Genomic DNA, 14,006 nt, shown 5'->3' on the forward strand with positions numbered 1-14,006 from the left:
TTTGAAGGCACAGTGTGGGTGAGACTCCAAAGGTATAAGCCTCTTGGGTTAGAACTGTTCCTCCGACACTCCTGTCTTATCTTTATAACTTGCCCCTCAGGAATTTGCACTGTCCTGTAGCTTATTTGCAGTCGGCAATAGCTGTCTTCAGAAAAACAAGCCATTAGCTTTCTCCCTAAGGTGACATGTCAAGGCACAAGAGAGACCAAATAGGCTCTGAATCTCCTGGGATTTGGTGACCAAGTCCACTTTGAATATTAACTCCACATAGGTGATAGCCTCTCTCAGTCAGTATTTAGCAAATCACTAAGACCAACACTGGAGCTTCCTTCCTTACAGTCTCTAAATAGCCTGCCTATTCAGAATATTTTCCACTTGCTATAAAACAGAGTGGTGACTGTAGTGCCAGCTGGGTCCTTCTTGTCTATGTCTAAATTCTGCCGATATCACCATCTCTGTCCTGGGCCTTTCAAGGCATACCCTTGCCGCTGCCCAGTATCACAGAACAATCTAGAGCCTTTTTTTTTTTTTTCATATAGTTACACCCCTACCACCTGTATCGAAAGCCAACAGCCTCTGTACCTAAGCTTCCAGAGAATCTTGAGTTAGCTGACTAACATATTCCTGAAGAACTGTGTCGAGAAATGTGACACCCCTCAGCTGAATGGAAACACATTTAAGGAAGACCAAATGAGGCAAATCTTATCTTTTCTTCAAAGAAAGACTATTTTTCCATCATGATTATAAAACCATCTTTCCCATACTTATGTTTTTTACAATTTTAATTTTTACAGGTGGGGTTTGTATATAATATATACAAGGAGTCTTCAAAAAGTTAATGGAAATGTGTATTAATTGGGGCTGTCAGAGAAGTCATGATGTATTTTTCTATTTTTCTGTGTTATGACTTTTCTGATGACTCAATATAAAAAACATGTGGGCTGGGTCCATGACCTGATGGTTAAGGCAGTCAGAACCTACATGGCCAACCATGTGGTCTGAATCCCAGACCTGGTAACCTGAGAAACACTCAGGCATATGTGCATGCATGCCCACAATCCTAAAGGAGGAGAAGAGATGGGACAGAGGGATTGCCGTGTGACCATTCCCCAAGGAAGTGCTTTCTCTTCTCTGTCTCTCTCTGGTGAGCACATATACCCCTCTAGTTAAAAGAAAAATACACACACACACACACACATGCACACACACAAAGAAAAGCAAAACCAAACAAATAAAACATGGATTGCAGTATTTTTTATATCCACAAAAACTTATACTTTAATTCCATTTTTCTACAAACTTTTTTTTGGAGAGGTTTTTCCTATAGGGCACATGCACTCACCAGAAAGACAGAAAGAGACAGAGAGACAGAAAGCAAGAAATCACTCCCCAGGGAGGATGGTCACACCGCAATCCCTTCCCATCCATTCTCCTCTCGGGATCTTGGGCATGCACGCACACGTGCCCTGCGTGAATTTAAGCCACCGGGTCCAGGACTTGAACCACGGTCGACTATATGGGAGCCCAGTGACATAGCCATTATGCCAATTGCTGGTCCCTCTAGAAAAATTTTGAAGTCCTCCCAATACCTGCATCTTGGTTTCTGAAACCCTACCAAGATCAACGCAGGTGTTGGGCATGAGGGGGCTGACGGGAGTCATCTGTGGCTCTTTGCTTGGGGTATTATTGTGGCCTCTTTAACTTCTGGATTCTCCCCATCCTGACATTTGATTATTCTTTCCAAACACAGATCCAAGCAGATCACCTCCCCCTTCTCAAAAACCTTCTATAGCTCCTCACTGTCTGCAGGATAAAGTTCGCGGCTCTCCACATGGCCTTATCTCCCTCTAACTCACACTAATGCTCTACTTCTGGTGTGCGAGTCCACCCTAGGGCGGCACCTTGAATGGAGGAGTTGCTGATTCATTGAGTTTGACTGATCTCAAGTCTCCAATACATGGAACAAAAGATCTAAAGGTCTACTCATAGATCACTGGTATGTAAATATGGCACTTGAGAGCTAGAAGGCCCTAGACTTTGCCTAGTTCAATATTATCAATTTGAAAAGATTCTGAGGGACAGAGAAGTGAGGTACTTAGTTCAGAGAATTGAACTGTGACTCTGGTTAGTAGTTGAACTGAGACTAGGAAGAAGGGCCACAGGGTTTCTGGACTAGAGAACAAATTAGACATTAGGTCTGTTAAGGCTTTAGTCACCTGTTTTAGTGATTTGGAAATTCTGGTAGCCTCTTCCCCATAGAAGCAAACATTCTATATAAAAGGCTTTCTCGGCAGCATAGACAAGATACCAAACAGCCCCTGGGGTGCCCTCCAGGCTGTGATTCTTAATAACCAGGTAGGAGAACAGAGAGGCTGGGTGAGAGGTTGATGGGTAGGCAGGTGTTGTAATTCTGTACTCTGCAGGCCCAAATGTGGATTTCGGGGTCAGTCTGGAACATGGGTGGAAGTGAGCCGATGCAGCATCTGCTTTTTCGGCATGTGTGGAACAAGGGTCAAACCCTGCAGGCTTGGTACCATTGCTTGTTTTTCGGTCTAGATAAGCACAAGCCCCACGGCAGTGACATGTGAGAGAGATTAAGGAGGATGTGCAGGCATGGGCAAAATATGTCTAGATCGGTGATAGAGTCTTAGGTTCAGACTTAGCCAGTCACTAAACCCCACGGCTGCTCAGAGCTTCAGCCCTTTTGATAATAGCCCTGCTTCATGTCTCTGCTTGAATATCTGCAGTTACAGGAGGTGAAGCTCCACTGCCATCGCAAATGCTTTCTGCCTGTGTGGACTCTCATCCACTGGCACTTGATGCATACCCTCCACAGGAGGGTCCAGTACACTGGAATTTTAAAATTCCTTCTCTACCAAAACCCTCCTGTCCTATGTTTCATCACTAGAGGACCATTCCATGGCTTCCATGGAAGCTAGTCTCCAAAGGTCACTCTAATAAGCCATGCCTCCTGACACTCGTGACCTTTGATAGTCCCCTCCCACATTGAGACAGGACTGGCCTGCATCTTGCTCTAACCAAAAAATGGGGCAGGAAGTGATACTGTTCCAGTTTGGGGACTAAACCCTAGGAAGACCTAGCAGCTTCCTCTTTTAGGAACCCTGAGCTGCCATATATGATGTCTAGTCACCAGGAAAAACCATCTGAAAAGGGTTGTCTGGGGCTCTGAGAGTCCATGAGGTAACAGAGAGGTCCAATCATTCTAGCCTCCCAGCTGTGCCCAAGTGTCCAGCCACTTGCACCAAGTTCCCAGACATACGGGTGGACCATCTTGGTCATCCCAGCTTAGTTTAGCTCCCAGAGGACTTCAGCCCCACTGACATTACCTGGAGCAAAAGACCTACTCTCTGAACCCACAGAATCCTGAGAGCTAATAAAATGACAGCATAAGCTCTGTGTTTTGGGTGGTTTGTTACCCAGCAATAGACAACTGCAATAGTTCCTTTGAGAACTCTGGCATAGATGAGTCCATTGGTTTGGGTGGTGTCCTTTGGCACAGATGCTTGACTCTCAGGTGATGAAACCTCCTAGAGACAGTGTCCTAACCTGGAGGAGTTCCCTGGCAGTATGATGTCAGGTTTCATGCAGAGCCTATGGGATATTTCTGTGTGTTGGATCTTTTCAGTGCCCTTAATCTCATTTTGCAGACCATACATGACTATAGAGAAGGCCAGCCCAATTGGATTTTAGTTTTTTAATGGTTGTCAGTTTCTCTTGGGTCATAGTGGACATAAGTCAGCTCTCTATACCTGTTAACAAAGGGAGGGCAGATCTTCTCCCTGGTGGGACAAGAAGGAAATATATACATTCTTAAGAATACTTCACCATTTTTGAGACTCAGGTTCTCACGGATCTCCTCATGATCACAGGGATGAGTGAAGTCAAAGATACTGTGTCCTGTCAGCTCCACCTGTTTCAAAACGAAGGTTAAGCCTCATTATTATTAATATTGAAGTAAAAGACTCCAAGAAGAAGTTGTGCTACCTTCTAGATTTAGAGACAGGGAGGAGATGGAATCTGGTCTTCTCATAATCCCAGTCCAGTGCTAGGTCCACAGAGAGATGAATATACTAAAGGACTATGGATAATAACAGAGACTTGACTCATGAGGTCTGACCTGTTCATCTAGTCAGTAGCCATCTATCAGCATGGGCATCAGCAATGCCAAACTCAATGTCAGGAAAGGGGAGTGTATTAGTGAGGTTGTGGCCTGAGGTCAAGTGAGAGTTGGAGTGGGCATGTGCAGGGAGAGATCAAAAGGGATAGTAATCAGCACCTTCCACGAATTTCTACCCCTAAAGAAAAACATTTGCCATTTTTGAACAAGGGAGAGAAGCGTTATCACCTGTGTGAGTCCCATGAACTTGCTGATGTTTTCTGACAGAAAGATCATGTCACCATCTTGGGTCACCACAGCAATGAAACCCTCTAAGGCCTTCAGGTACAAGTTATCCATCTGCTGGTCAGCCTCGGCTTCAGACTCATTTTCAGAGCAAACTGGAAAGAGAAGGGGGTTGGGTGGCCTGTATGAATATGGTGTTAAAAGAGACATGACTGGCATGGATAGACACCTGCCAGGATGGCTCAAAGGTATCAGGTGCACTTTTCTAGGATTTCACACTGCCAGACACTCAGGGTCTGCCATGTGCCCAAGGGGTAGACACTGAATGAACACTACACAGAAGATGAACTGAGAGGCTTTTTGGACAAGGTAGTCATAGTGACAACAGCACTTGGGATGCTAGTAGTAACGGCAGCAGTGGTAGTCATAGATATAACAGTAGTCATAGAATAGGAACAAAAATTTAACTTCTAATCTGTACTGAGAAATTACTAATTCATGTTACACAAAACATGCTATATTATTTCCATAATGACCTACAAGGTAGGTATTATTCTTAGTCTCATTTTACAGATGAGCTTTAGAGAGGTAAAGCCATTTGCTTGAGGTTGAAAAGGTTGTAAAGCTAGCAAGCCCTGGTAGCGGAATCCAGAAACCATGTTCAACCACTTATAGACTTTGGAGTCAAATAAACACAATTTCTGTTCCTGGATCAACCACCTATTAAGCCGTGACTATGGGTAAACAACAGTCTCATTGAACAACCGTTTCCTCATCAGCTGAATGAGGATAAGGATTCCCATACCTTTGAATTGTAAAGATTAAATAAGTATGTCAAATGCCTAAAATAGTATAAACAATTGTGAATTATTTCCCCCTTCTGTTCTAAGACAGTGTCACTATCCTCAAATTGCCCAAAGGCTAGATGTGAGGCTATGTAGCACACAGACTCGCAAAGGTAAACAAAATTCAAGGACATCAAAAGCTGGCTGGCGAAGGAGGGGCTTAGGCAATAAGTGCTCTGGGGGTCAGAGATGGAGAGAGTAGCTTATGGCTGGTCAGAGACAACTGAAGGAGATTTGAGAAGACTCATGAAAAATAGAGATTTCACTCTTTAGAATGAAATGTCCAGGGCAGATAAGGTTGAGTAGACATTGGAAAATGCATGGAGCAAGCTTCCTTCCAGAACAGAGAAGAGGTGTATCTGGATGAAGAGTAGGGTCTATTTCCCAGTCTCAAAGATGAGGTTGGTGAGGTAGGCCCAGTGTCCTGGACGGGCCTCACAGTTCAGGCTAAGAGGAGAAGAGTGGCATCTCAAAGCATTTGGGGGTGGGGGTAGGAGTGGGGCAATTATTCTGGCAATGGCAGGCAGAATGATTTGGAGAGTGTGAAGCCCAATGGTGCAGAACAGCGTGAGGAGACAATTACATTATAGCAGGCTGGAAAGGCGCAGCTAGAAGCAGCCTGGGAAAACACTCCAAACCATCTACTTCGAGTACCCTGGCTTATCAAGCACATCTGCTATCTGAAAAATGCAAGGTCAACTCTTATTCTGAACAAAAATCTGCTCAGGCCTCAAACCCTTTGTTATTCTCAGACCACAGTCTTTATTTTGGTCCCCTTTCTCTAGGTTCATTATTTAATGCCATATATTTAATTATAAAAATGTGTATTCATTCAGTATAAACATTAAACCATATGTGCCTAACTTGATTTATAGAATGAGAGGATTAGAGAGTAATTTGTCACTTATAAAAGTTAATATTCACTTAACTAAAAGGAGTCGTTCAGATGGAGACTTTTCTAGGGAACATAAATCCAATTAGATTTATGGGCCTCTTGGCAAAGGGACAAGCGTTTACCAATGCTGTAAAATGTGGTTCGAGGGCCTTTCTGAAAGAGCACTGAATTGATCTGATTCTCTTTTCCCTCCAGTCCCTAAAATTAAACTCTGGGCTATATATTGCTATTACGCAAGAAGAAAAAAACCGTGAATTAGGAGATGTTCCAACCAAGGGGCTTCAATGGCTCCACTGGGGACCAGCTGTATTTTAGGACACAGGATCAGAGAATGTGCCAATGTCGCAGATGCTACAGAGGTCTGATCAAGGGCCTGATCAAGGACCAGCCTTCAGAGTCATGGGCTGGTAGAGTAGGATCCTGGTGGCTTTCCTTGTTTTGCTAATATGGTAGAACAAAAAAGCGAAATCCTTCTGTCTTTATACCCTAGTCCTGGCAACTAGCCTCTAAAGGAGAGAACCATGGCGTGGCCTTCTACCATACACACACACACATCTGAGCCCTGCTTAGGGGTGTTGCCAGTGCATCTGTCCTTGGCCAACTAACTCATCAGCTGAACTGCTGCTGATGAACCACGTTTCCTGGGGTGGCTGCTGCTGCTGCTGGTGTTGCCTCTCCCAGTTAACATCTACATTTAGACAGGCCCATAGTGCTTTCAAATTTAAGCATACCTCAGAATCGCCTGGAGGGCAGCCTGAAAAGGTTTCTAGACTCAGTACTGCTACTTAGTAGGTTGTCAGGAAAGTCATGACATATTTTTATATGTTTTTCTATGCAAAACTGTCTCATGACGTTTCCAATAACTCAAAAGTTTGCAGGGTCCAATGCAAAGTAAAAATGTGGGATGTCTTGCTGAAAAGATTAAACCATGCCTGAGACTCATCTGAGTATGAAGAACTTCTTCCACTACAGAAGTCATGGACCCATGAAGCCGGCCCTGGATGGGCTCCTCCCTGAGTTCCTGATGCAGGAGGTCTTGGGTGGGGATTGAGAATCTGCTTTCCTCACAAGCTCCCAGGTGATGTCTTTATTCCTAAGACCACATGCTGAGAACCACGGTCTCAACTCAAGGGCCTACCAATGACCTTTTGCTGGGACAATTTCCTCTTGGCAGGTAGTAACCTATTTGGGGATGGGTGAGGAGAGGTTTTTAGCATCATTTAAATGGCATTACTCAGGTGACCACCTTCTCCAGTTAAGCAGAGGTCAGCCCTGTAGTTTCTGGACTATTGAGAAGGTATATTCTCTTCATTTTCTTTGATCTCAGTAGTAACACTGACTTCAAAATCTGGAGGAATCCCAAGACAACTCTATTTGGGTTAACCAGGCCTAGAGGAAATAGTTCTGCTTACAATTTCCTGTTTTTTAACATTTCCAACACAGCCAAACTGGTTTCTATCGTGCTCAGTACACTCGCTTTCAGGAGGTGGTGAGATGACTAGGACAGCGGTATGCTGCCTCTGGAGGGAGGAAGGGGGCACTCTGGGGCCACAGAGGGAAACAAAACATCTCGGAACTGAAGTCACAATGGCTGGAGGACCAGGAAGCCAGTAGGCTGGCCCCAGGGACTCGGGACAGCAGGGCTGGGCGGGGTCTCTTCCCTCTGTGGAACTATTTGCCCTCACAGCACCTGCTGTTTCTTCTGGGAACACCTGAAGGAACCTGGCCTGGGAACTCCCAGCTCAGAGCTGATTTGAAGTCTGTGGAGCCAGGGGGCTCATGTCACACCTCTGCTGAAGCTCCTCGGCCTTTCTTCCTGTGAACAGTGGGTCTTCCTTAGTGTATCCTCAGTACCAGCGGGAAAACACCTGTTCACTACACAGGGAATAGGTTTCTACTGTGTATCTGCCTTGTGCCAGGCACAAAAGGATCTGTCCTCAAGTATGATTATGCGCTCAGTCCTGTCCCAGGGAGAATCCGAGATACTGAGTAGGGTAGCAGTCCTTTCCCTCAAGGAAATCTATGGACTGGTAGAGAAGACAAATAGAAACCACTGGGAGGTTGTAAGGCAACTGAGAATAAACCCCAGGTGCAGAATAAAGGGAAGAGCCCACAGCAAGTGCTCAATTAGCTGCCAACTGGGTTTTTAAATCTTCTTGGGTTCTAGGTCTTGGTCACTTGCTTCCCAGAACCCTTCAGGGGCCAACCTCATGGAAGAGGTACAGGCCACTAAAACCAGAGGGCCTCTGCTGAGAAGGAGCAGGCCTGGGGAGCACAACAGGATTCTTTAATGCTAAAAATAGCCCCGTAAACAGGCTTTGATGGCTCCCCACAGCCAGGATATGCGCGGACTGAGGTTTCGGAGCACTTTTTCCGGAGCACTGCTCATTTCCTTCAGGCAGCATGCCATGTGGGACGGGTCCCCACGGGGTGGAGCTGGGCGTCTGGGGTGAGTGGGCAGGGTAGCAGGACAGATACCTACTGACTGGGTCTTAGAGACCAGGCTGTCCCAGTGGTGCTGCTGGTTGGAATGCAGTTTCTTCATTTCCTACTCTGAGAAATCCAGGGCTACTTTATGTTTTTATTTTTATTATTATATTTTTACTTTTAATTTTGCCAGAGGGTACATGGACTCACCAGAGAGAGAGTGAGCAAGAAAGGGAGAGAGAGAGAGAGAAAGGGAAAGTGAGAAAGCACCCCCAATGGGGGATGGTTGTGGCCTTCTGAGAGAAGGTCAATCCCTTCTCTTCTGTTTCTGCATCCTTTCATGATCTGGGGCGTGCACACACGTGTACCTCATCTGTTTCTCAGGCTGCTAGGTCTAGAACTCACACTATGGAGTTGGCCATGTGGGATCCAGCTGCCTTAACCAGCATGCTACTAGCTGGCCTGCTTTGACTGTTCTCAAAGCCATTCTGATGGGTTTCCTGGTTCAGATGTACTTGGCAGTTGCTGGGTAGTTATCACTGTAGAGGCTTTCCTTTTAAGAGCTGTGCTTAAACTGACTGCTTCCTTCCACCTCTCCCAGGACTAGGCCTGTGGCCTACCACACCCCCTAACCTGAGTGTGCTGACTGCGAGAGTAGTGTCAGTCAAGCCATAAGGAAATTACTTGCTGGATTAACCATACCTTTAAACCCTACTATCAGGCTTGAGCTACTCTCACACCTTTGGCAGAAGCACTATATTCTACTTGATCGTGCTAGGATCCCAGAGAGGTCTGAAAATCCACCAGTAGAGATTTATTCCTTTACTCTTTACATATCTTATTATCCTATCTTACCTCTCTATATTACCCTTTATAAGATATAGTACAGCAAATGTCTGGTAACTGACCACTTTCTTAAGTTAAAGGAATGATCTGAACAAGGTCAGTAGCTTGAGAAGAGACTGTACATTGACTGTTGCTCTCAGCCATTAAACATCTTCCCTGAATCAGTGTATTGGCTTCTTTCCAAAGAGGACAGAAAAAAACCCTGGTTTGCAGAGTGGGTGGCACAAAGGGGTGGGACAGTAAAATAGTAGGAGTGAAAGCCTGGGAAAAGAAACCTGACAGTGGGGCAGAAGGCACCAGAAACCGTATCTGCGTCCATAATTCTCTTTCCCCACTTTCCAACATGGAAAGAGAATAATAGAAACTTTAAAGTCAGGGACTGGCAGGTGGCCTGGTGGTTAAGGATGCTGGACTCCCACATGGCCGACTGTGGTTTGAGTACTGGACCTGGTGGCTTGCTTTCTCACTTTTCGTCTCTCTCACTCTGTCCCAAATTTGACTCTGGTCAAATTTAAATGAATGAATAAAGCAAAACTTTTTAGCCTTTTGAACGCTGAGGTATGCACCCAGCTATTTTCTATTATAAAGTGAGCCAAAATTGGTACTCACCTTTGTTGTATATACTTAAATAATAAATTTGTGGTTTGTTTTGACTTAAAACACTTGGCAATTTTGCATCTTGACAAAAATTGCTGAAAGGTGGGTACGAGTATGTTTACACAGGTTTTTCTTTTATGTGATTTTTCCATAAATAAAGTTAAATAAGATAATTTGTTTTTAAAAAAAGAAACTTTAAAATCATGTGTCTCACATTTTAATGTCTTTTCCGTATATCAAGATAATCACAAAATCATAATCTCTTATTAAGACTGATGTCTTCACTAAGCAAATGCCAACAAATTACTAAGCCTGATATGTCTCTTTAGAAATCGTGCTTGGGACCAGCAGTTAGCATAATGGCTATGTCGCTGGACTCCCACGTACTCGACCGCAGTTCGCGTCCCGGACCCAGTAACTTAAAACCCACACAGGGCGTGTGTGCGTGCATGCCCAAGGTCCTGAGAGGAGAATGGAAGAGAAGGGCCATCCCCCGTTGGGGGTGATTTCTCGCTTTCTATCTCTCTGTCTGTCTGGCAAGCGCACGCGCCCTATAGCAAAAACCTCTCCAAAAAAAGAAATAAGAAATCGTGCTTCACTCTGATCTCCGGGTCTTGCATAAAATAAGCTTGATGTCACCACGATATGAGTGTGGGGAAGCCCCAAAACAATTTTATAGTGAAAAGCAAATTTTGTAGCTGAGGGCTCTTTAACGCCTTCAGAATGCAGAAGGGTCCCTTATTCAGCCACAGTTTTGGAGTCTCATCTTGAAAGAGGGTTTAAGACAATCTGGTAGTATTTCCACTGATGTTCCCATAAGAGTGTGTTCTGTCCTCAGTCCAGCGTGGAAGCTAATATCATAAACCTATTGTTTCAGTTTGCTTCCTGTGATAGGAATCTCAATTGGCGGCCCAGGCGCACAGCCTGAATTTCTCAACGCGGAGGTTTCCTCTCCAACATTCCCACACAAAACAGCCTACTGTGAAAATCAAAGGGAAACATGTTACTAAGTAAAGAAGAAACTTTTCTAAAGCAAAATTTTTTAGCCTTTTGAACTCTGAGGTATGCAATCAGTTATTTCCTATTATAAAGTGAGCCAAAATTGGTACTCACCTTTGTTGGATATACTTAAATAACGAATTTGTGGTTTGTTTTGACTTAAAACACTTAACAACTTTGCATTTTGATAAAAATATGGAGTATGGTAAGTGTTTACACAGGCTTTGCTTTTACATCATTTTTCCAGAAGCATATACTTATTATAAATCAATATTCTGTGCATCATCGTTATCATATCTAAGTTGTAACTTCCTGAGAGCCTCATACAGGCAGACTAGAGGATCAGGCCTTTTATAGCCTTTATCTCTTCCTAAAATAACACTGTTGGGTAAGTACTATTATCTGCCCTCTGCAGACGAGGAGACCAAGGCTGAAAGAGAGAAAGGAATTTTTGCAAGGCCGCAGAGACAGGAGTCGGCCAACCTGAGACTCCAAGGCAAATTCATCTGCCCACAGGTCCCATGCATCCTTTCACTGTGCTATATGCACTAAAAACAAAACAAAACAAAACAAAAAAACCCAAAAAACAAAAAACAAACAAAAAAAACAAACAAAAAAACTAAATATAATTTTTTAAAAATCCAGTTTTGCAATCAATTTTTTTTGTTTGTTTTTAAGAGAGAGATTTTTGCTATAGGGCACGTGTGCTCACCAGAGAAATACAGAGAGACAGAAAGTGAGAAATCAACCCCTCTGCTCCCCCCCCCCCCCCAAGAGGGGATGGCCACACTGCAACCCCTTCTCCTCCATTCTCTTCTTGGGATTGTGGGCATGCATGTACATGTGCCCGACGTGAGGTTTAAGCCACTGGGTCTGGGACTTGAACTATGATTGACTATGTGGGAGTCCAGCGACATTACCACTATACCATCTGTTTGTCCCTTGCATTCAATTTCAACAGTCTAATGAACTTGTAGTTGGAACCTGGGACAGAAGGGAGAGGAAAGGAGGTGTTGAGAGGCCATTCCCCCATATCATGGCTATACTTGTTTTATGAGAATGTCTCCTTCTAGGACAACAGGACCAGATGGCCCAAAGTAGAAACTTTTTATCCTTTTCCCTCAGTTCTTTCTTGGGACAGAGAGGAGCAGAGGTGACAGGCTGAGGGCTCTGGTCGGGCTGGGGCCAAGCCCAGCTGGAGGGCAGGCAGTTTGTGTCCGTACTTTCAATAGCTCCTAAGCCAGGATGAGTGATGTCTTGCCATGGCTGCGCTTCTCCTGTGGCTCTGTGTGTATAGTATGCGGGGTTCACACCAGGACACACACAGGCTGGCTAGGGCCCAACTTCTACCTCGCGGCCCTCTCCAAGTCAACTTCTGAACCACTAGGAAAGGTGACTGGGCTTATGTATGGATGAGCACAGGAAAATAGGGTCTCTGCACCAACAGAAAGGATAGAAACAACTCTCTGAGTGTATGAGGACCTCCTTCCCACCCCACCACTGAGGACCAGCACCAGGAGACTCTGTTTAACTTTGGTTCCCCTGCCTTCTCTCTGGCCCCAACCCCTGAGGCCATGATACCATTTTCTAACTAAGTTTCAAAAATGATCCTCCACTCCATGTCTGTCTTTCCCTTGAACTGAGACTCAAAAGGACCTGAATTCTAGGTGCAGATTCACCACATACTAAATGCATGACTTCAAGCATCCTTAACTTTTCTGTGCCTCACTCATGCATGATACGAGGAGAAATGACATGAGTCCAAATTCAGTCAGAGAGACCTCCTAGGAATTAATATGTTATGTTTTTCAAGATTTTGCTGGTGGAGGAATTGGGGTGTTGCGAAGATAGCAATGGTTAAAACAAAGGAAGCAATGTCTAAGAGTAGAATTTGAAGTACCATTGTAGGGAGATAAAGGAGATGGTTTAGCCTTCAAAATCTCTGTGCCTACTCTACGTATGTAAAGAAGTCCAACATTACCAGTCATTGCCCCAGCTCTCCAGGAAGATCAATCTCTTCAATAGAAAGAAGTACACAAGTGTCTAGTGATCGAAGTCTCCAGGTCTTTCTTACATCCAGCAACTCCAGCCATGCTAGGGCTACAGCGTTTTGCTTCCTCTTTCTGTAGGCATTCACGACTGTGAATCTTTCATTGCCCTGCTCTGTTTCCATGAAAGTATTGGGTCGTTGGAAAAGTCATGACATATTTTTCTGTTTTTCTATATAAAAAAATGCATCATGACTTTTCCGGCAACCCAATATTTACAAAGCATGTCTTAGCTTGTGGTTCTCCCCCGCCTGTCTGTTCTTTTCTGAAACTGCACAATTCACCCTTTAGGTTTGCAGTATAGGCCTAACCCTCCAAGCGCCTTGGGCCCACTGAGCTGTCATTCTATTTTCTGAAAGTCTTCCCCCCATATCCTTCCTGTGCTGTGGGGCTCAGAATAGCACACGCTGGTCTCACCTCCCTGCCTCACACTGGATTCCCTCTGGTCAGGGTTTCTTTCCCAGAATAGCCACTGCATAACAGGATGGCAGGATCGACCTGTTGGCAAGGCACCACACTTGCTCAGGAATACTGAACACAAACCACAAAAGAACCTTCTCTCCAATGGCCTCCTTCATGCTCACTCTCTTGAACACTGCCCACCTGTCACACCAGACTGGGAGGTGGGGTGCACTAGACCCTACCAGTTTCCCGACAAGATTATTACACTAGATGCGACTGTAACATGGGATCTGAAACTGGAAAACTGTTCAGGCTACCTCTTCTGGTCAGGACTAACAGGAAATGGTTTTTTGGAAGAATGCACTTCCCTTGGGCTGTGGGGGAATAGTTTTGTGAACTTATGAGTTGCAGAGAGACCAGGAAGGATAAGAATTTGATGATTCCTTGGGGAAAGGCAGTGCCTTGGGTTGTCATTGTCAAGGATTCCCCAGTGTGAATGAGTGCACTAGGCCAGATGCTTCACAATGTCTCAGTAAGTTTTCACAGCTGCCCTGGGCAATACATATTTTCAACCCAAGTTTATA

General features: G+C 44.7%; 1 protein-coding gene across 1 annotated transcript in view; it reads right to left on the reverse strand.

Moving 5' to 3' along the window:
• The window catches only part of EPAS1 (endothelial PAS domain protein 1), a 96,070-nt gene that overhangs the window by 27,045 nt on the left and 55,019 nt on the right, over positions 1–14,006 (reverse strand). The window contains exons 3-4 of the mRNA XM_006159895.3: positions 4,367–4,518; positions 3,847–3,931 (exon numbers count right to left, since the gene is read on the reverse strand). Coding sequence (XP_006159957.1) covers positions 3,847–3,931; positions 4,367–4,518 — 237 coding nt within the window. The remainder of the gene's footprint in view (positions 1–3,846; positions 3,932–4,366; positions 4,519–14,006) is intronic.

This window comes from Tupaia chinensis, unplaced genomic scaffold, assembly GCF_000334495.1.
Source record: "Tupaia chinensis unplaced genomic scaffold, TupChi_1.0 Scaffold000661_1, whole genome shotgun sequence".
Lineage (NCBI taxonomy): Eukaryota > Metazoa > Chordata > Mammalia > Scandentia > Tupaiidae > Tupaia > Tupaia belangeri.